Raw genomic sequence first — 23188 nt, forward strand, 5'->3', positions numbered from 1 at the left:
ATCTATACCATCTATATATAATGGTGTCTACACTCACCCACCTGTGACAAGTAGATAGTACTATCTATACCAACTATATATAGTGATGTCTGTACTTACCCACCTGTGACAAGTAGATAGTACTATCTATATTATGTTTAGCGGTGTCTGTACTCACCAGCTTGTGAATTAACTGACCAGAACTTCTTGCTGATGTGTAAGTCTACCTTTCTTGTTTAATTATTTGTGTGGTGTCTTATTGCTAGTGGATTTTAATTTTTTAAAATTTCATTTTATCTTGTGTGTATGAGAGTTATGCTTGCATGTATATACACTGCATGTATGCATGATACCTAGGGAAGCTAGAAGAGGACGTTGGATCTCCTGGAACTAGAATTACAGATGATTGTGAGCCACCATGTGGATGCTGGGAATTGAACCTGGATCTTCTGCAAGTCCAGTCCGTTCTCTTTAATGAATAAGACATCTCTCCAGACCCTAGTTGTTTTGTTGTTTGTTTGTTTTTAATGTATTCAATTGTTCAACTATTAGAGGCTTTCACTCTTGCAATTTACCTACTTACAAACTTAGCTATTTGTAGGCAGACTTTTTTGTACTGCCAGCTGCTCTCAAAATAACCACACAGAAACTTAATATTAATTATAAATGCTTGGATAATTGTTTAAGCTTGTTTTTAGCTAGCTCTTATAACTTAAATTAACCTATTTCTAGTAATCTATGTGCTGCCCTGAGGCTTGTTTACCTTATGTACACACTTCCCATTCTGCTTGCTCTGTGTCTCATGGCATCTCTGACACTACCCTTCTTCTCCCCAGCATTCTCTCTGCCCCCCAAATCTTGCCTAGCTATTGGCCAATCAGCTTTTTATTAAACCAATCTGAGTGACAAGCTTTCACAGTGTACAAAAGGATTATTCCTCAGCATTTCCCCCTTTTCGTCTAATTAAAAAGGAAGGTTTTAACTTTAACATAGTAAAATTCTATACAACAAAAGCAGTTATCAAGTAAGAATTACAGTTATAATATCCAGTTCATTTGTATTTGGCAAAATTAGAGAAAATCCTTTATAATTTATCTTATCTTTGTGAGTCTAAACTTTTATATCTAATTTACCTTTTTATCATAACTAAGGAAAACATGAAGTCTAATTATTTAGTCTTTAACTCCAACAAAGACCCCAGAAGGGTGTGATATTACCTAATGACAGGGACATCTGGCTGCCCGGACAGTCACCCTAAGTTCTTCTGTCACATTGGGGCATCCAACTTTGGCCTATAGGCCTGGTCTATCTGACAGACATTATTGAGAAGCAGGGAATTTTGAAAGACTGCCCCACCTTGTCTTGGCAAAGTTTGGCAGTTGCTTTCTTTTGCATCCTGTTGGTCCAGTGTGGACAATATACTGTCAGCATTTGAGGCAAGGGCAATTTCTTTGCCCAAATGACTAGCTTTTGCCATATAGGAAGCAAACTCAATATGGAGGTTCTTCATTGCCTACCATCCTTTTTTGAAGTAGACTGGTGCTGCCAGGAGCAGATGTGTCTCACTGTCATGAAAAGCCTTAGGTTATTAAACATATTAAATGCCAAGTTCTGTATGTCTTTGAAATGTTTGAAGACCATCTATCTAGCTAAATATATCTGTATATGACCTTGAAACATACCTAACATGACTATAAGTTTGACTATTATAGATGACTATTAATCTGTATTTATTAATTATACATTATATTTTTAAATGAGTTGTATAAACACAATACCCCAAACAACAGTAGAAATATATACATATATGTGTGTGTATATATATATATATATATATATATATATATATATATATATATATATATATATATATATATATATATATTCAATAGCAAAAATAACTTTATATTTGTATCAATAAACCAAAATCCATACCAACATAAAATATTTGAGATTAATAGTTGTTTTTTGGATTAAAATAGATTCAATAACCTACCTTTTTTTTCCTGTCATTCCTATATTATATCCCCCTTTTTTTTCTTTAGGAGATCTTTGAATTCAACTCTTTTGTTTAGCTTTTTTTCTGACTATGACCAATAACAGCTTATAAACAATCCCCCCTAAACAATGATAAACATAATCCATTGAATAACCAAAACCCACCTATACCTCATCTTTTGGAAATGTGAGTGAGCATCATTATTTAGACTACTTCCTTGTAGCTGGGCACTTTTCTCTATCCCACACTGGTCTCAAAAGTCTGACAGCTGCTTATAACATAATCATTCAGAGGCTTAATATTAATTACAAACTGTTTGGTCTATGGCTCAGGCTTCTTGCTGGCTATCTCTTTAATCTTAAATTAACCCATTTCTATTAATCTATGTTTTGCTACATGCCTTTTTGGCATTACCTGTGTTCCATTACATCTTGCTCTCCTGGAAGTGCTCAGTGTTTCCTCAACTCTGCCTTCTTCTTTTCTCTGCTTGGATTCCCCACCTGGCTAAAACCTGTCTTGCCATCAGCCATAGCAGCTTCTTTATTAAGCAATGGTAGCAACACACATTCACAGCCTAGAGAAAGACCATCCCATATCAATTCCCTTTTCTGTCTAATCAAAAAAGGAAGGCTTTCATTTTAACATAGTAAAATTACATATAACAAAACAGTTATCAAGTGAGAATTATGGTTATAATGTGTACTTGTATTTGGAAAAAATTAAAGAAAATATTCTATCTTCTATCCTATCTTTGTGAATCTAAAGTTTTATATCTAATTCACCTTTTATCATAACTAAGGAAAGTTATAATTATCTAATCTTCAACTCCATCAAAGACTTCAGAAAGATATAATATTACCTAAGAGAACAGGAAGTACATTGCAAGCAACTTCCAAAATTCTAGAAATGACAGAGATATATGGCTGTCTGGACAGTCACTCAAAGTTCCTCTCTAGCGTTGGGTCATCTATCTTCAGCCTACAGGCCTGGAGTCTCTGGCATAATTTTTAGTGTAGCACAGAATTTGAAGGACTGTTTTGCCTATTTGCAAAGTTCATCAGTTGCTTTTCTCTGTGTCCTGCAGAATGTCTGGCAGTCTCCTCTGTGAAGCAGGAACTGAAGGGCCATCTCGCCTTCTTTTATCAAAGTTCAGTGGTCATTTTCCATGGGTCCTGCGTGTCCAGTTCATACAGCACACTGTCAAACAGACCAGGCAAGAGCAGTTTCTTGCCCAAATGGCTACCCTTGCCACATTGAAAGCAAACTCATAAGGAGTTTCTTTGATGCCCATCATCTGTGAAGTGAATTGGTACTGCCAGGAGCAGATGTGTCTCATTGTCATGAAAATCCCTGTGTTAACAAAATATTTTAAATGCTATATTCTATAGGTCTTTGAAGTATTTGAAGACCATCTAAAATATATCTCTGTATGATCCTGAAAACATTTCTCACATATCTATAAATTTGATTGTTATAAATGACTACCAACTTGCCCTTCTTCTCCCCAGCATTCTCTCTGCCCTGAAAATCCTGCCTAGCTATTGGCCAATCAATTTTTTATTTAACCAATCTGAGTGACAAATCTTCATAGTACACCAAAGGATTATTCCACAACAGCTATTTTTTTCTGGAGTCCTGTCTTACTATTATTAATTTTAAAACATTCTTATATATTCAAAATATTAATCTCTTCCCTGTTTCAGGCGTTGCAAATATTTTCAGTGTAACATCTTTTGGTTAACTTTGCCATAGTATCCTCAGTCAGACAGATGAATTTAATTACATATAAATGTCTCACACACAAAGATCTATATATCTGTCATCCACACACTGCATTATTTCTCACTTTTAAGATTTTGCTTATGCTCTGGGGCATGACTAAGAAAATGAATACATGGATTTCAATAGTTCTTCAAATGTGTCCTGCAGCACCTCTACCAGTCTGGGTCCTCAGTAGATAATTAGGAACTATCATATCAGTAATGACCATTTTAACTTTTAACATTTTGTTGCATTGACTCCCCTAAAGAGATATCATACCACATACTAGACCATATTCACATTCATAAATACTTTTACTTTTATAGTAAAACCAAACTGTCAAAATGAAATGAAGTTTTATGTTATATTCATTATATGTAGATTTGAAAAAACAAATTATTATATTTGGGGATCAAATGCAGAATTTTTGAAAGGCTTTCATGTAATTCAGGCTCCCTTGAATTTGTTGTGGACAACAGAATTGTGTTGAACTCTTGATCCTCATGCCTCTCCCTCTCAAGTGTTAGGATTATAGATGTGCACTGATGTACAAGCTTGGAGAGAGCCCCAAGTGACGAAATAACCACAAGACAAATGGAAGTTTTTATATGAATCACAATCACTTGCATGTTGCTTTAGGGAGTAAAGTATTGAGAATGGACATGGAGGAGGTTTAGGAGACCAGCATTGTGGTAACAATGTCTAACAGTTAGGTGATGTTTCATGCCTTATTTTTCCTTAATCCATACAGTCTATAGATATTAAGTGAAGCTACAATTTGGGATAATCAGGAAGAATTAAGCCAAACCTTAACATAAGGGAGATGTAAGGAATTATTTCCTAATTACAGAGATTATTATACACTGGAAATTCTGCTTGAGAATGTCACTGATTCTCTGGGCGTTTTAGTAACTACATGAACAGTTGAATCAAGATTGATCATATTATCAGCCTCATGCCCAAATGAGAAACAGCATAATGTATATATGTAAGTATGTAAAGACCTCTCTCTCCCATGGGCATAGTTGAAAAAAAACCACAGATATTTAGACTCAAACAGCTAGTTGTATATTATAAGCAAATTCACTTGCCATTTCTGATTTTCTTTAATACTATATGAATATATGTGCATATATATGGTGTTATATATAATATATTAAATAGTGATACTACTAATTAATTGTGTATATTATTAATTAACCCATTTATGGAGTTAGAACCCTCCTGATCAAACCACCTCTCAGTGATGACAAAGTACTGAGGACAAAGCACTCAAAATGTGACAAAACCAGGTCATTCCCTAATTCTTCTTGCCCCATCAAACCCCCAAGACTTCCACCTCCATCCCTTCCTGGTATTCAAAGCTGTAAGTTCTGAAGGTGAGAATATATGGAGCCAAGGAAGATAGGAGGTCAACATCGAGACTCACTTTTCTGTAAGGTTTTAGATGAGTGTGAAATGTTGATCATGTCTGAGTCTTTTAAAACTAGTTAAATTGGTCAATATCATTGATCTTTTTTTTTAAATATCAGATCAGATGAGACCAAGAAAAATGTCAGTTAAGCTCTGATTTATCGATAGACTTAGACTTACATATCCACCATTCAGTCACGTTGATTTTTATTCATATTGGCATTTATACTCATTGCACACAGTAATAGGCTTCATAAAGACATTTCATCAAGCGTATCATATACTCTAGACATAGTCATCCTTCATACCTCTTTTTCCTCCACCCTCACCCGCCCACTGATACACTTTCTTCCCATAGAAGTCTAATTTCTGCTTTAATGTCATTTACAAATAAATGATTTGGTGCATTTATATGCGATCTGGGATCCACACATGAGAGAAAACATGATTTTTATTTTTCTAAATCTGGCTTACTTCATTTAATGTGATGATCTGCATTTGCTCCCATATGCTGTTTACTTGCAAACAGCATAACTTTACTCTTTTCAAGGTTAAATAATACTTCATTATGGATCTATACCTCATTATCTTTACGAATCCTTCTGTTTATGGTCACCGATTCCATGCATTGGCTACTGTGACTATTGCTGCAGTAACCACGGATGAGCAAGTGTCTCTGTGGTGTGTTTACTTAGAGTCTTTTGACTGTGTACTCAGGAATCAAGTAGCTGGGTACTATGGAAGTTTTGTTTTTAGGATCTTGTTTATTGATCATTACACATACTGAGCTCACTAAGTGTTTTATATAGTTCTATAGTAAGGGCTAGATCCCCACCCTCTATTTTTATTTATTTTTTATTTGTTTTTATGGAATTTCCATACTCAGAAAATAAACCAAGAGTTGACAACTGTGACTGCATGATGTTAAAATGTTCACATCAAAAGAAGAATTAAGTGAACAAAGAGATGGCCTATAGAATGAGAGGAAAAATCTTTGCTAGCTCAATATCTAATGGAATTTATGTCCATAATATACATAAAGAACTCAAAAACCAAATACTGTAAACAAACAAACAAAAACCAACCCAACCAGTCAGGTGGGTTAATGAAATGGATAGAAAATTCTCAACAGTTCAACTGCAACTGGCCGGTAAACATGATAAAGTATGTGATGAAAGTGTTCAGCATTCTTAGCCATTGCAGTCGGGGAAATGGAAATTAAAAACTATAGTGAGTCTGCCTGTCTTTCTGCAGCCAGAATGGCTATCATTAAGAAAACAAATAGTGGGCTGGAGAGATGGCTCAGAGGTTAAAAGCACTGCCTGTTCTCCCAGAGGTCCTGAGTTCAATCTCCAGCAACCACATGGTGTCTTAAAAACATCTATAATGAGATTGGATGCCTTCTTCTGGTGTGTAGGCATGCATGCAGATAGAACACTGTATGATAATAAATAAATAAATTTTTTTAAAAAAGAAAACAAATAGCAACACATGCTGGAGAAGATGCAGGGGAAGGAGAGCCCTCAAACAGCTGGTAGAATGTAAGTTAGTTCCAGCACTATGAAAGCAATTGTGCTTCTGAAAAGCCAGGATACGTTTACAGGATTATGCTCAGAAGATAAAGTAATAACAAAGATAATGATGATTTGATCTTACTTTAATTCTTAGAGAAGAAAACCTTCTTTTCCTGTGTGATAGGTCTCAATTAACTTTTCCCCTTTAATTCTCTCTCTGTGGTGATCCAATGAGTCTCACTTCCATAGAAAGGCATGGCTAATGTGGATTATGTGTATCTCTTCAACAGGGACAAGTGATCCATATGTGAAGTTTAAAATCGGAAGAAAAGAAGTTTTCAGAAGTAAAATTATACACAAGAACCTGAATCCTGTATGGGAGGAAAAGGCTTGCATTCTTGTCGACCATCTTAGGGAACCCCTGTATATCAAGGTGAGCAATTTCTTTGCCTTCCTGTTACAGAATCTGACTCAGAAATCTTTGTTTAATGGTTGTTTCTCATGCCTCCAAAGGGGCTTTCACCAAAGACCACTGTTCACAACTGAGCTGGGACAATAAGCTGCTGGAGGCCCTTCCATGTAGAACTGTTCTGTTGGTGGACGCACAGGTGTGCTATGAGAGCGACCTCTACTTTGTGCTGTCAACAGACTCACTGCAGTTTGGGAGCACATGATAATAATAAGTCTCCAAAGACCCCAGCATGAAGGAAAGCTTCCACAGAAACCAGCATTTCTGCTTTGTTTTTAATCATGCCACTTAAGCTTTTCTTGTGGGAGATGCAGGCTGAGGGGACTGTGCCTTCCTCTTTTTCCTGCTATGGGATAGATTCATCCATTAGTATAAATATTTTCCAAACTAAGGAAGTCATCTCACAAAAAGGTCAATTTCCCTGCCATGTTCAAGGCTCCTGTTTAACCAGATATTATGAATGTATGCATACCAGTTTGCACAAAATAGTAGACAGCATTGTGCTGATGTTCAATTAGTAGATAGATCCTCAGACTTGTATGCAATCTTGAACCTCGCAGAGCTGTGGTTCAAGGTAGCAGGACTCACTACTTCTGGAAATGTGTATGGAAGATGTCACATATTTGCACTGGCTAAAATCTAGCACTTCTGGCACCTGTTAGCCCAAATGATACACCACCTTCTCTGCCTGCTAGCTCTGGCCTCACTGGCTGTGGTTGTATCTTAAGTCCTTGTTCTGAGAATCAGCAAGTTCCTGAGGCTCCATTGATGGTAGATGATAAAGATAAAGGTATAAGAAAAAGGAGGCCACTTTGCTTCCTAAGAAATGTAGGGCTTTGGGACTGCAGAGATGGCTGAGTGATTAAAGCACTTGCTGTCCAAGCAAGACGACTTTAACTGGGCTCCCTGGCACCCACATAAAAAGCCAAAAGTGACTGTGTACATCTATAACCCCAGTGTGTGGGATGGAGACAGGCAGACTTCCAGAGCTCAATAGACAGCCAATCTAGACAAAACATCAAGCTTCAGGTGCAATAAAAAGAATATGTCTCAAATACACACATAGGAACATACTTAGATACATAGGGATGGACAGATATATACATACATACATACATATAAAATGTATGAATACATACATACATACATACAGTAGAGAGCAATTAGTAAAATACACCCTGATGCCAACATTAGACGTGTACACTCCATATACATACACATACATGAGCAGGTACACATCCAATAGGATTCCAAAAATTAGATAAATAAATAATAAAGTCAAAAAGGAAAGAAACTTAAGGTCTGTGATAGTATCAAAAAGGCACATGCCTTCCAATGAATGAGATCTGGCAGGGACAGAATGAAGCTCAGGGGACCATGGATGACCTACAATGAAGGCAGTGGAATTATTAGGCCTTAGAAACGTTCCTGAAATTTCTCTGCTTCATGTAAACAAACAACAATTTGAACTAGCTCTTTGTGGGTATGGGAGACAGCTCTGCATTGGGACTGAAAGCACATGACATGAATTAAGTGAATTGTGTAATAGTTAGTGCAGAACAGTTTCCTCAGCAGTGACTAAACCTTCCCATGCACACGATGTCCAATACAGACGTGAACCAAGTTTTGAAACATTCAAAGAGAACTCTGAATATCTACACAAGAAGACTCATTGCAGAGTCCTGAAGATGAACCGATAGAAAAAGACAGAGAATTAGATTTAAAGCAAACCCAAGTACAAAGACCACATTCCAGAGCATCAGTACCACAGTCCAAATGAGATGAAAAGGGCCCATAGCAAGACAGTGGGACAGGTAGGCATGGTGACACTTGGGAGGCAGGAACAGGAGGATCACAGGTCTGAGGCTAGCCTAGTCTACATAGTAAGCTTTAGGCCATCAAGGATGATTACAAAGGCCTGTCTCTAAAGAACAAAAAGAGCAAGTCTTAACACTGGGGGAGAATACTGTTGATGTTGATTACCGGAAGAAGCTTTAGGGGGCAAAAAGGCTGTAATTACCAAGAAACTTTCAACTGTGGAGAAATGCACTGCAGAATAAAGAAACTTAGTGTATAAACTCAGGTTGTTCATCCTATAAACATTGAATAATTTGGAAGAGTTTTTTTTCTTCCTCTATTTATAGTTGATTAATTTATTTTAAGTCTATATATGTCTGTATGCTTTACAGTTTTCAGAGCCCCACTCATATTTTTCTATAAGTTATTTAGTCTATAGATATGTGTTGAAGCTTCATTGTAGGCCAACCAGGAGGAGTTAAGCCAAATTTTATTAAGCCATGTCCATGAATGTGTGTGTGTGACACATGTGGCAACCAGAGGTCAGTGACTAGCATGTTACTCAGTTGCTCTCCACCTTACTTTTGGCAATGCAGTCTCCTGTGTGTTGCCTAGTCTGTGAAGCTGTCAACCAATGAGCCCCAGGACCTTCTGTCTCTACCTCCCCGGGCACATGTAGCTGCACCAGCTTTTTTCACACAGGCTCTGAGGATCAGAACTCAGGTCCTCATGCTTACAGTAAAGCATTTTACTGACAGAGCTCCAGCATACCCTTTTACATTTTAAAAGAATAAATATTTTCCCTGGCGCACTGATCTCTCATGCTCCAGGGTAGACTTTTAGATTTTTTTAAAAAATCAATATTTTACCTGGAACACTGAGAAAAAATAAATTATGCTATTTTAAGATTTATCATTTCTGGTTCAAGGAAAGTGCTTTTTTTCTACTAATGAAAAGGTTAAAGGCAATGGGGCTAAGAGACAACTTCATTACCTCTAGACATGATAATAAAAAAAAAAAAGGTTTTTTTCTCAGTCAAAAAATTTAAAGACATTCTTAAGGAGCTTAAAAAATTCCCAACCTCATTCCATGCAAAAGCCACGTTTTATTACTCCATTTTCATACCTGGATTCCCTTTCATCTATGTCCTGAGGCAGAATTTTTGGTGTGCCTGTGTTTTGGATATCTATTTGGTACCCAATCCTTCTCTGTGTTTGCTGTCACAGGACACAAAACCCTTTTCCTCTAAACTGTCATTCGTCCCACATGAGCCCCAAGTCTGGCGTGGTTGCTTTCTGAACACTCGCAAGGTACCTTTCTCCCTCCAAGTCTTCAGGGTATTGCCGCCAGTTGATTCCCTCTGTGTCCTGGTCAGTGTTTACTGCCAACTCCACCAGGAGCTGCTTCCAAAGAGGAAACTGGAACTGGAACTTCCCCCATCAGATTGTCCAGTGGCGATGTCTGTGAGGAACTGCCTTGATTGGCTGTTGTAAGAGGGCCCAACCCACTCTGGGGAGCATCAAGCCCAGCAAGTCGCTTCTGCTCTGAGGGGACAGTGAGGAGCTATCAGTGGGAAGGAAAGCCTAGGCTGTGTGTTCTCATTGTCACTGCAAATAAAAAATGATAGGAAGGAAAATCAATTTCTTCTGCTGTAGACTTAGGTTCTTTGGGATAGTGCTCCATAAAAATCATGTATATCACCAGTTGATATAAGGCCACAAATAGATTTATCAAAATTACATTAGAGAGTGTGGGTTTTCTGTTCTTTGTGCTCAAGGAAGAGTAGAGTGTGTGTGTGTGTGTGTGTGTGTGTGTGTGTGTGTGTGTGTGTGCATTTGTGTGTGTGTAATAAATTGTCAAAAGTCATATTTTAAAATAAATATGCTACTAGGCTCAAAGAAAGAAAATAATCTATCTCAACTACACAGAAAAAATGGTATAAAATTGTTTTGTTTTGACATGATTAGAACATATACACAGGGCTAGAGATATGGCTGCTTTTCCAGAGGACCCGAGTTTGATTCCCAATGTCCACAACCATCTGTAACCCCAGTTCCAGGCCATCCAATGCCCTTACTTGGTCTCTGCAGGCCCCAGGTACACAAGTGATAACAGACATACATGCAGACAAAATACCCATTCATATAAAATAGAATAAAAATAAATGTTTTAAAAAGAATAACACATGTATATGTGAATATATATATATTATAAATTCATAGACATAAGTGTACATATATACTGTAGCACTGAAGGTTGGCTAACCCACCTGCTAAGGTCACACATTACATTACAATACATCACAGACATAAAGAGTCTGAGAAGGAGAAACACAGGACTGTGTGTCAGTTTGCTCTTTTCTCTTTAGCATTGCATCATACAGGATTGTCAGCCATAACTGCACTTGTATCACACAGAAGGAAATGCAGTCATTTGTAAAGCAATAATCATTTATTTCCATTTCTATTTTATAAAAGATGATTACTTTGACCTCTCAGATATAATATGAGAATAAAATAAGACTTGACTTTATTCAATGTTTTGTACTTTAAAAAATACACTTATATTTTCAGCTGATTCTGATTCTCCATAGAGATTATTTTGAAGAACATCTCTAACCTCAAGCCTATTTTTACATGTTGTGTGTCTGTGTTATCCTTTTATTTCCCTTGACCGTGGGTACTCAAAGACCCAAATAAAACATTTGGTGTGAATATCACTGAGTTACTATACGGCTTCAAGAACATTATAAGCATGGCGTTGTCTCTGCACAGCACTGTGTGACTGCCTTACTGGACTCTCAAATGACATTTATATTTTCTGTGATAGATGATTAATCTTGCCTAAAGTATTTCTCAGGAATGAACTGATTCTGCAGTAAATGGCACTGTGAAAACATTTTTGGGACTGGTTGGATGGGAGCTCCACCTCAACCCATAGCACCCTGGCATCCCTATACCCAAAGAGTCTAGAATGTTTGGAAGGAGTCTGGTAGAAGATCCACCTCAACACCCTTTCCCTAAAGCCAGCCCTTCAAAGCCCACCAAACATAGCTCCTCCCCCAGAGAGGCTCAGGATGACTCCCACAGGGGATATGTAAGCAGCATCCCAGAAAACAGACTCTTCTTCCTGTCTCACTTCCTGGCTCCTCTCTGCAGGAGGCTGGGGAATTGCCTGGGAGTGAGTGCTTTACCCATTAAACCTGGACTTTCCAATTCAGTCTGATTCAGTTTGTTTCAATGGCAGAGAAGCCTAAAACTTATCAGGGAGTAAGATGGCTAGAAAACATTAAGCCTACAGTCTTCTTGCCAATGGCTGAAGGGAAAACAAGTCCCACATGTATTGTATAATCTGATTACAGTATCAGTGTGAATGTTACTAACGAGAACATTAAAGTTATAGAATTCTTAGCAATTCAAGTAAGAAAAATTTTGTTACAGAAAATCATGTAACATATAGTTTGTTGTAGCATACACAAAATAAGGAAGAACTTGCAGAAGAAGTTGTGTGATAATACAAATGTGCCCACATACTTTAGGATCCATTTCAGTTTCTCAGAGTGAGTACCCAGAATTGTAAGAGAAATAGACTTAATTTCAAGGAGAAATTGTTTATATAACTGATACCTGCTTGGCCAAATAATGACTGTGGGTCCCAAAGACCTACAATGTTATATTTTTCAAAATTGTTGAGATGAATGTTTTAAAAAATTTTGTATATGAGTGGGATCATGTGGTGGTGGTCTTCCTGTGTCTGGTTTATTTCATTAAAACTTATTAAAGCACTATTCTAAATGATAGAAATATTTTAGTGCTTTAAGAAAATGAGTCTATTTGGTACTACAGGACTGGTTCTATGGTAACACTTTAACAAAATCAATAGTTCATTAAATAACTTGATTCTAAGCTTAAGATTTTAAAGTTAAGTTTTTTTCAAGTTAAGAACCATATTTACTACCCTATCCAGAGAGATTTCTCCATAAGTTTCAAGGGTTTCTTTAAAAGATCCCTCAAACATGAATGTATTATTAAAGTCAGCCACAAAATTTCAAAGTATTTGGATACCTAAGTCCTACTCCTAAAGGATCTGAGATAAAGTTTAAGTTTCTTCATTTTTAAAACTCTCCCATACATTATCTGATACAGCTTGAGTGCGAAGCTACTTTCCTATATATTTGAATGGTAACAATTAAATATTTGGAAGGGAAATATATTTACTGACATAAACCGTAGCACATCTAAGCAGGATTTTTCCAAATTAGGAAGATGTTTGTTGTCTTAAATATTTTGTTTTACATGGTCCAAAATTACCTCAGAAATTTATGGATAAAGCTTATGTACAAGAAAGGGTCTTGACAAACTCCAACCTCACTTCACCATAAATTCCCTAGAGAAACTAAGTATGGAGGGAACATTTATCAACTTAGTTAAGTGTGTACATGAAAAACCTATAACATCATGCTAAATGGAGAAAAATTCAAAGCCTTCACATTAAGATCAGAAAGAAGACAAGAGTGCCATTCTCCCCACTCCTTTTCAATGTAGTGTTTCAAGTTTTAGCTAGAGCAGTAAGACAAAATAAGGAAATTAAGGTGATCCAAGCAGGAAAGAAAGAAGTCAAAATATTCCTTTTTGCAGATGCCATGATTCTATTCATGAGAGACCCTAAGCACACCAGGAGTCAGCCCTAAGGCTGACAAATGCTGTCATCAAAATGGTAGGTTCCAGCTGGGCGGTGGTGGCACATGCCTGTAATCCCAGCACTCACTCGGGATGCAGAGGCAGGCAGATCTCTGTGAGTTCGAGGCCAGCCTGGGCTACCAAGTGAGTTCCAGGAAAGGCGCAAAGCTACACAGAGAAACCCTGTCTCGAAAAACCAAAAAAAAAAAAAAAAAAAGGTAGGTTCCAAAACGAACATACAAAAATCAGCAGCCTTTCTATATACCAATGGCAAACATGTAGACAATGAAATTAAACAAACTATCCTATTCTCAGTAGCCTCAAGAAAAGAAAAAAGATATCTTCAAATAAACAATCAAAGAAAGAAAGATGTGATGAAACTTCAAAACACTGAAGAAAGAAGACATTTAAATATGGAAAGACCTTTTGTGCATATGGATTTGGTAGGATTGAAAGACCCCTGAGATACTTCCGTCTGCAAGAGGGCTCCCCCAGAAACCAAGATTCCAAACCAGCAGATGCAACACGCAAGAGGAATGTATTCAGCACTGGCGCAAGTGGGCTCTCTGTCCTGGTCAGTCAGAGAGCCCTGAGCAGAGGTTACAAGCATTTTTAAAGGCAGAAACTACAAAATTAGCATAAGATACCAGGTGCCCCGTGTTTGGCCCAATTTAAAAATCATCATATATTTCAGCAATCATTTTGTTACGCGGGAAATTTTGTAACATTAGTTGTAAACTGGTTGGCTCAGGGGAGGTCTAGGGGGAGCGGTTACTCTGGAGGGGAGTTTCCATAGTTACATGCTTGTGATTGGCTGACATTTGACCTCGTTTGCTGGACTCGCCAGATGGTCCTTATCTTGGGTCCCCTTTGAGGAATTTTTAAACAGGGACTTATTATTTTAATTGCAGTCCTTGTCCCAAGGCCAATGGCTGGGCTCTGAAACTTTTTACTTATTTCCAGGGAGAAGATGGGTCAGTGTCTAACGCAAGCAAGTTTACAGAAGCAAAGTCAGCGATTTGCAATTGTAAAATGTATCTCTAATTTTTTTTCCTCAGGATTATTATTATAAAAAATGACCATTCTACTTAAAATAGTCTATAAGTTACAATCCCAATCAAAATGCCAACTCAGTTCCTCACAGAAATAGAAAGCAGCAATCTTAAATTCATATGAAAGCACCAAAGACCTAAGACAATTATAGCATTCTTGAATAACAGGAACACCACCTGAGGTAGCACAATACCCAGTTTACACAGCCGTCCTAATAAAACTGTATCATTCTGGAGGATCTAGGTGTCTTTTGGATATGGCATGCTGTGGCAATTCACAAGAATATGTTTTGAGGAGTCCAGCTGTGTATTAAAGCTATACTTTGACCAGGCCAAGGGTCAGTCAAGTGGGAAGCCATCTAGCATGGTGTTACACAGCTTAATATTCAGCTGTGGCTTGTTATGAATTTCTTGTGCTCATAATTCCCATAGAATGTGTATGTGAACTTCCTGCTCAGGCCAGTACTTGGATAAGGTCATGTAGGCAAAGCCAAGCAGGTGGTAGATGCATAGCTTTGTTTCTTGTGCAAATGAAGCTCAGACCATTCCCTTACCTTATGTTACCCTATGGCCTAGTGTCTCTCCAGAGCAATAGACTGAGAACAAAAGAGGTTTTTACATATCTAGGTGGAAGGTAGGGTGAAGTAACATTCCTGAGGAGGCAGAGAACCAGTGGCCATGGGAAGAAGAGACAGGTGTGTTCTATAGAGGAGACAGGATGGTATGACCAGGGAGAAGGGAAGAACACAGAGGTTTTGTAGTTGGTAAGGCAGAATTCTTGTAGAGTTCATCAGAGACAGGAGTAGAGCAGCAAGTAGAGATGGAGGGCGAAGAACCAGAGGACGAAGATGAGGCTGGAAGCATAAGAGCTTAGTTGTTAGCAGGACTAGGAGAGGACAATAAAAGAGGGGACAAAGAGGAACTGAGTGTCAGAATGGAACTGAAGCTTTGAAGACAGAATTTCATCCCAGAGAAATAAAGTAGATTGACAAAGAGCTTGGTGTGTCTAGATTTATTCCTGCCTGAATGCCTGATGGAGCTGTGGTTGTATAGATAGAATTTTTTCTTAAGGATCTGTAGTTGTATAGAAGGAATTTTGTCTTAGAGGAATAAAGTTAACAGACATAAGAGCACAGTGTACATAGATTTTTTTCCCTCAGATGTCTTATGCCAGACAGAGCGTCTTCCCCAGACTCTGGGCAATCCATAACATGCACTCATGAACTCACTCCAGCTGTGGTTACCTACACAAGACCTGCCACAAGATTGGGGCCACAAAGCCCCTCCCTCTCTAAAGAACTATTGGCAATTTAGGGCTTCAGGGGCAGGGTTCATTTTCCTCAATGGGTCGCCATTCACCAGCTGCCTTTGCTTCAGTGGATATCTTCCAATCCATATTCAGGTAAAAGCTCTGAATGTAGTGGGTCATATTCAAGAAGATATGAAAGTAGGAAAAAGACTAGGTGAGAAGAAGGCTTCCAGCAAGAGAGGGAGGGGGCTAGAGAGTGTATTATGGGTGGTGAAAAGGACTTAAATTCATTCTACAGATGTATGAGATGTCAAACAGCAAAGTATTTTAAGAGTATATTATTATTATTATTTTGGTTCAATCCTTTTAAAATTTGACAGTTGTACATAGTGTATTATGATCATATTTTGCCTCATTATCTTCATTTATCTCCAGTCTCTGCCAACCTTCATCTATCTGAGTGCTCTCAGAACTTATGCAGGTTTCATGCTGTGTACTCATAATCACAACGGGGAAGCTGTATTTAGAAGACAGCGTTTTAGAGTGTCACTCCCCATCCTCCAGGTCTTGGTCTTTTAACCCACTTACTCTCAATGCCCCTGTGCCTCTGAGTGGGTGACACAAATGCCCATTTAGGGCTGGATCAGAAGTCTATTATTCTCAGTATTTTGTTGAGTTGTAAGTATCTGAATTGACCATTGTCCACTGCCAAATGAGGCTTCTCTGACTAAAGCTGAAACGGGCACTAGTTAATGAATATAAATATTTAGAAGATAGTTTAACTACATGTCCATTTAGCAAATCATCAATATTCCATTGCTTTATATGGCTTGTGAGCTCCCTACCCATCAGATTGTGATCAGGTTTACATTATCAGACATGAATCCCTTCTTATTGAAAAGGCCTCAGATCCGGTCAGAGAGCAGTTGGCTGTCACTATTGTATCAGTGGGCATACCTTGTCTGGCATGTTAGTATTGTAGCCTTAGGGCCTCCCTCTAGGTTAGATCATTGATGACTTTCCTCTAAAAGCTTTCACTACACCTCCTGGCACAATTTATTCTCATAAATATGAATAAAGCTTCCAGCTCAGTTCTAGCTTGACTTCACTGTGTTCTGTATCTAAAATATGTGTTATCTTGGCAACAGGGTCTTACTGTCCCACTGTGCTGGGCAGCTAAGAGCAGCAGCAATATTCTGTATTGTTTGGTAGCTGCTGGGGATCCCTTAACCGACAAATTACAGGGAGGAAGATGTCTCACACTTGGCCTTATGATTTGGGTTTAATAGGCTGGTGTCTGGGAACAGCATGATTAAAAAATATTAACTATTTTTACTGAAAAAAGAAAATAAACAAAAATACATGACTTTGTATGCTTTTGATTAATGGACAAATAGCATGTGAAATTATTGAATCTGGGGAAGCTAGAATCTGCAGGCATATTTTCATCAACGGGTGCAATTTATTGGCGACTCTGCTACATATCAAGCTATGTTTTTACAGTAGTCTCCCAGAACTCTAGAGACAAATGAACTCATTCCTGTTCCATAGGCCAGTGAGACTCAGAGAAACTGAGGTCTTGCTTAGCATGCCCTGCAATTAAATAATATACCTTCTCTCTTCCACTAATGATGGACAATTTCAATGACTACAATTAGATTATGCTTGGATTTGTTTTAATTATTACCAACTTCTAGAGCTTTAATTCTTCTTCTTCTTCTTCTTTTTTTTTTTTTCCGTTTTTAAAGTGTTTATTTAGCTTCAGCTAATCCAATTTGAAGCAAGAAAGTGATGGGCTCACTGTCACAGACCAGGCTAGTGAGACAGGAGAGAAGGGCAGAGAAGGCTTTCCTTGTTCTCAGTGAACCTTATTCTGGTCCAGGGGCTTCAGAGAAGCTTCTGGTCTGTTACCTGGCCTCAGCATAGAACCAGTAGACGGTTTATTCCAATGAAGTACTCTAGCCACAAACACCTAGTGGGCCAGGGTTTGTTTCAGTTACACCTATCTCAAAGTCCTTATTTTTCCAGAACAGCAATGCATTTTATTATCCATTCTCTCCAATCTTGAAAGGCTTCCACAGGTGCCTTTCTTTCTCGGAGTTGCTCTTGATGCGTCGTTAGACTCCTCATCAATCCACCTCAGCAGTGCCTTCACAGCCCTCCCACTTACTCTGTATCTCCCTACAGCACTGAAGCCAATAGCAACCTGCAGCTTGCGTAAGCAGATGGGGCAAAGGTTGAGAGGCCGCTGATCAGATTCTTCCAAGTGATTGGAGCCTTGGATTAAGCACGCAAGCTACTGGCAGTGTCGCAATCCAAATATGTGTCCAATCTCATGGGTTAAAGTCTTACAGGATCACCACAGCAAAATACTAGTGATCTCAAGAATGTAATAGTTATCAAAAACGGAATAGTCACTGGAAGATGTTCTCTGGGGCTTGCTCACTTTGCCTTCATACCGGGAGCTGTAGAAATCCGGGCCGTACCTGGCAAAGCTGAATATCCCTACACCATCTGTCAAAGAGGCCTGTCCGAAGACAAAATTCCAGGAGTCCCGTGGGTAAAGATTGATCATTGTTATCGTCACAATGCAGAAGGCATCTTTGGGTTTCTTCCTTTTCAAGAATGCCAGGATGTACCCTGCATGGATTTGTAGGTTCTGTGAGTGCTCGTTCACTCTAAAGGGACACTTGGTTGCAGACTCTGAAACCGGTTCTAAGAGTTTTACAGTCAAACCATAGAAAAACGCTTCACAGTAGCCCTTGAGCCATTGAATATACTCCTCACTGGTAACTTTGGTGTTGCCGAGAGCGCCAATGGACTGCATATAGATAATGTGTTTCTCTGGACAGGGTATGTTTCTGTGGCGATCAGTGAAAAACTGTTTGAAATCTTGGGGAACTTCAGGGTGGGAGGTGATCCAATCTGACTGTGAATGCACAGTAATTGGTCCAAAGAGATTACTGGACGGCTGGAAGGCTCCATTCATTAAACGTCGTTCCCCAGCATCTAATTTCTCATACTGCGACACAAGCACTGAGTTCTGAGAGATGAGGGCTGTTTTTAGTGTGTGTTCAGAGTGCTGTAGTACCTTCATGATGATGGGCCTTTTCCATTCATATCGAGTTCCTATGTGGCACCTTCATCCTTCCACTGATATGGTCAAGCAGATGTTCTACCACGAGGCTTGATAAAGAAGTTTCCAGTTGCTTTTCCCACTTAAGTTTTTCTAATGACAGACATGTCTGGCCAAGGGGTGTGGAGGGCACCTTCACCCCGGACAGGCCCTCAGGCTGCCCTCCCGCACCCATGGCGGTCCTTGTGCCTAATTATTCTTTTTAAGTATGAAGTTTGTCTTGAAATTTTCAGTGTGAAACTGAGTATTAAACACAGTTTCTGGGTAGAATTTTTTTATTTTGAATCAGATGATTCCCTGGAATAGTTTAGACCTTTAAGGAAACTGTAATTTGGTTAGAACTATTAATTAAACAACCTCAACATGTTTTCAGATCATATTGAAATTTAATATATTGCTATATACTTTATGTAAAATAGAGAAAGAACATTATAAACATATCACAAATTTAATCTTAGTAATTATCATGCACTGAATATAAAACCATGTGAATTATTTAATATTATTTAAAGAGTACAAATTTCCTAACTATCATTTTAATAACTCAAGAATTATGAACAATAGTAGGAGAAGATAAACATGGGAGACAGACATCCTTAACACATTGCATATATATATATGGCAAATTAGCTCCAAATAATCCAATCAAGAAATTGGAAAATACAGTTACACTTACAGAAGACTGAGTACAAATGGAAACTCAATACGTGAAAGAAGAGCTATATTTTTTTTTTAATTCTGACTGAGCTCAAGAGAACTCAGTGGTTAAAAGTAATTACTGTTCTTCCAGAGGCCCTGATTTTGATTCCAACACCAGGTGCCTGTAACTCTAGCTCCAGAGAGTTGACATCTCCTTCTGCCTTCTTGGGACACACACAGGAGGCATGCAAACATGTTCACATACACATAAGTTGAAATGTTTTTTTAAACTGCTGACAAAGATGAAAGGAAAGGTAATTCTTACCCACTACTGGTAGGAATGCAAGCTGGATCTGCCATTGTGAAAATCAGTGTGGAGGTTTCTCAAAAAGCAAAAAATAGAACTACCTACCATAAAACTCAGCTGTACTACTCTGGGAATGTACCCAAGGGATTCTAAGTAGGCATACTGTAGAGACACTTGCACATGCATTGTTATTGCAGTACTACCATAGGAGCTAACTTAAGAAGTCAGCTGTGGTGTCTATCAACAGGTGACAGATAAAGAAAAAATGGCATATAAAGTTTTATTCAGACATAAAAAGAAAAAAATGATTTTCAGGAAAATGGATGAGATTGGATAATGTTGTATTTAGTAAGATAAAGTCTCAAAAACAAATATTTTTCTTTTATGTGTAGTCTAGTATGCATTAATAAAACATAATATAATATAATTATAAATATACGATATATATGATCATAAAAATTATGGATTCACTTCTCTAGTGGGAATCTTGGTAGTACATTTTACTATAACATTTTCTTTATTTTATAATTTATATAGCACCAAATTTCTCATTAAAGACCTATGTGGTCTATGAAAATTGATTCTACCACTGCATTTAGAAATAAAGCACAAGAAAACACATACACACACACACACACACACACACACACACACACACATATGTAACATACAGACTGAGAAAGTTGTATTTAAGTATTTAAGAATATACATACATACATACATACACACACACACACACACACACACACACACACACACACACATTAAGGGGAAAAAAAACCATGAATTTGAAAGAGAGCAAAGTGCAGGTGCATGGATGATTTGAAAATAATGTCATTATGGAATAATCTCAAAATACAATTTAAAAAGTAAAGCAGGTGGCCACATTAGGCTGACCTGAGGACCCCACAGCCACCACACCTGGCTCAAATCTACAGTGGGTAACAGCAATGAAAGACTAGAGCACCAGCTACCAAAGACAATACCAAACATCTATACCAAGAAACACTTCAAAGAGCATAACTCCAGATGCCAAGATCCTAACACAAAAACACAAACATGAGCCAGGACATGCCTCACCCAGAAGCCAGCAATGCTATTGCAGTAGGCCTTGAGAAAAACAATTTAGTTGAAGCATAAAACAAGGTCTTCAAAACTGTAATAATAAATATACTGAAAGACCTTAAAGAGGACATGGATAAATGCCTAATAAAGACCATGAAAGCACAGAAAGTTTAATGAAATAATAAGAACAATTCAAGACAGGAAAGTAGAATTTAACAAAGAAACAAAATCAGTAAAGAAAATCTGAACTAAAATAAAACTAGGAATGAAAAACTTAGGATGTCAAACAAAAAACATCAGAGGTAAAGAGTACCACTAGATATAAAGACATAGAAGATAGGATTTCAGATCTTGAAGACAAAGTGGAAGAAAAGGATATCTCAGTCAAAGAAAATGGTTTATCTGAAAGAAATCAAGATAGCCCCTGCTCTACCAGAGGCCATTCTAGCCACCAGAACTCCAGCTAGGCCTCCTGCCCGCTGACCTCCCCCACTCTCTTGCTGGCCCTCCCACCCTACTTCCAATCCTCTTCTATTTCCTTCATTGTCATTATGTCTCATTCAGCCACCAACTCTGGCAGAGACACCCTCTTGGACCAGAGGCTATGCTGGTTGCGGGAAGCTCAGTTAGGACACCTGCTTGCGGACCTCTCTCATTCCTTTAGTGCTCTCTTCCCCCATCCTCAGACCCTCATCTCTTCCTCATCACCATGTTATCTCTTCTTCCCATAGGCTGAACCCAATAAGCCTCTGATGAGCCAATCCAAGCAGCTCCTCGGGGCTGGGTGGACTGAATGGGGTTGTCAGAGGAAAGCGCAGGAAAAGTAACCAGGCAGGCAAGGCAGGTGCCACGGGAGATGGCAACAAGACCCTGGAGTGCTGAGGCCAAAATCTTAATCTCTCCTGTATAGTCATTATCAATAATTCCAGGGTAGATCTGGACACCTTTTAAGGTGGACGAGGCACGGCCAAAGATAAGGGCATGAGTGTCTGGGGCCAGGGGGCCCCAAATCCCAGTAGGGATGACCTGGGGGCCCTGTAATGGATCTAGTATTGTGTCGGTGGCGGCACAGAGGTCCAGTCCTGCGCTGCCTGGGGTTGCCCGTTGGAGGGAGCAGACAGTTGGGGAGTGGCCTGTGAAGCCCCATGGAGCACTCCCCGGAGCGGAGGGGCCAGGGGCTGGCCCCGAAGAAAGTTTCCCGACAGGAGGGGAGGGAGCGGGCGGGAAGGGGGCTGGCGACCATGAACATCGGTTTTAGATTTACATTCCCTCGCCCAGTGAAAACCATGGCCACATCTAGGACATGGGGTGGTTGGTAGTGGCCGAGTGGTGATGCCAAGCTGGGGCACTGCGGCTGTGCCCCCTGAGGGGGCAGGGATCCGCTTGGGGCATTCCCTCGCAAAATGTCCCGATTGTTTACAGGAGAAACAAAGGCGACCTTGTTGGAATCTTAATTTTTGGGTGCCCATTGACTTTAAGGCTGCACCAATAGCCAGACCGATGGTGTGGGCGGAGCCAACTCCCGCACAAAGGCGGACGTATTCAGAAAGGGGAGCCCTATCTCTGTAGGGGCGAAGGATCTCCTGACAGGCTGAGTTTGCATTTTCAAAGGCGAGGTGTTTAACAAATGTACTCTCACTTTATCCCGAGCCCAGGAGGCACTCAGCAGCGTCATTTAGACGAGATATAAAATCACTATAGGGCTCATCTGGTCCTTGACGCACCTTGGCCAATGAGGTGGTAGCAGCGCCTTTTTGGGGAAGCCGCTTCCAGGCTCGAAGGCCAGCAACCTGAATCTGGGCCAATAAGCCGGGCGGAAAAGTGGTTTGAACCTCGTTTTGTCATAAGGAGTTTTGCCAAGAAGTTTATTAATGGTCCAATGTTTTGAGGAAGGGTTATCAGCGTTGTGCTGGGCCATCTCACGGCAGTTTTCTGAAAAGTCAGTTTTCCATAAGACGAAATCTCCCCCAGACAGGGCAGCATGGGCCAAAAAATACCAATCATTTGGTGTAAGCCAAGCATCACTCTGGTTTAAGGCTGATTTAAGTCGCTCAATAAGGCGAAAGCTAAGTTTTTGGTAAGACTGCCAGGGTGGGGGCCCCTGATCGGCCATGAAGCCTGTAACCAGG

The 23188-nt window shown here is 39.1% G+C and overlaps 1 protein-coding gene and 1 pseudogene across 2 annotated transcripts in view; one reads left to right on the plus strand and one right to left on the minus strand.

The window, feature by feature from the left end:
- Mctp1 (multiple C2 and transmembrane domain containing 1) overlaps window positions 1-23188 on the plus strand; it is a 583339-nt gene that overhangs the window by 300635 nt on the left and 259516 nt on the right. For both annotated transcript variants that reach the window (XM_036206958.1, XM_036206959.1), the window contains exon 3: window positions 6957-7099. In XM_036206958.1, coding sequence (XP_036062851.1) covers window positions 6957-7099 — 143 coding nt within the window. The remainder of the gene's footprint in view (window positions 1-6956; window positions 7100-23188) is intronic.
- Window positions 17872-19066, minus strand: LOC118596207 (annotated as a pseudogene).

The sequence above is a fragment of the Onychomys torridus genome, chromosome 15 (assembly GCF_903995425.1).
Source record: "Onychomys torridus chromosome 15, mOncTor1.1, whole genome shotgun sequence".
Classification (NCBI taxonomy): domain Eukaryota; kingdom Metazoa; phylum Chordata; class Mammalia; order Rodentia; family Cricetidae; genus Onychomys; species Onychomys torridus.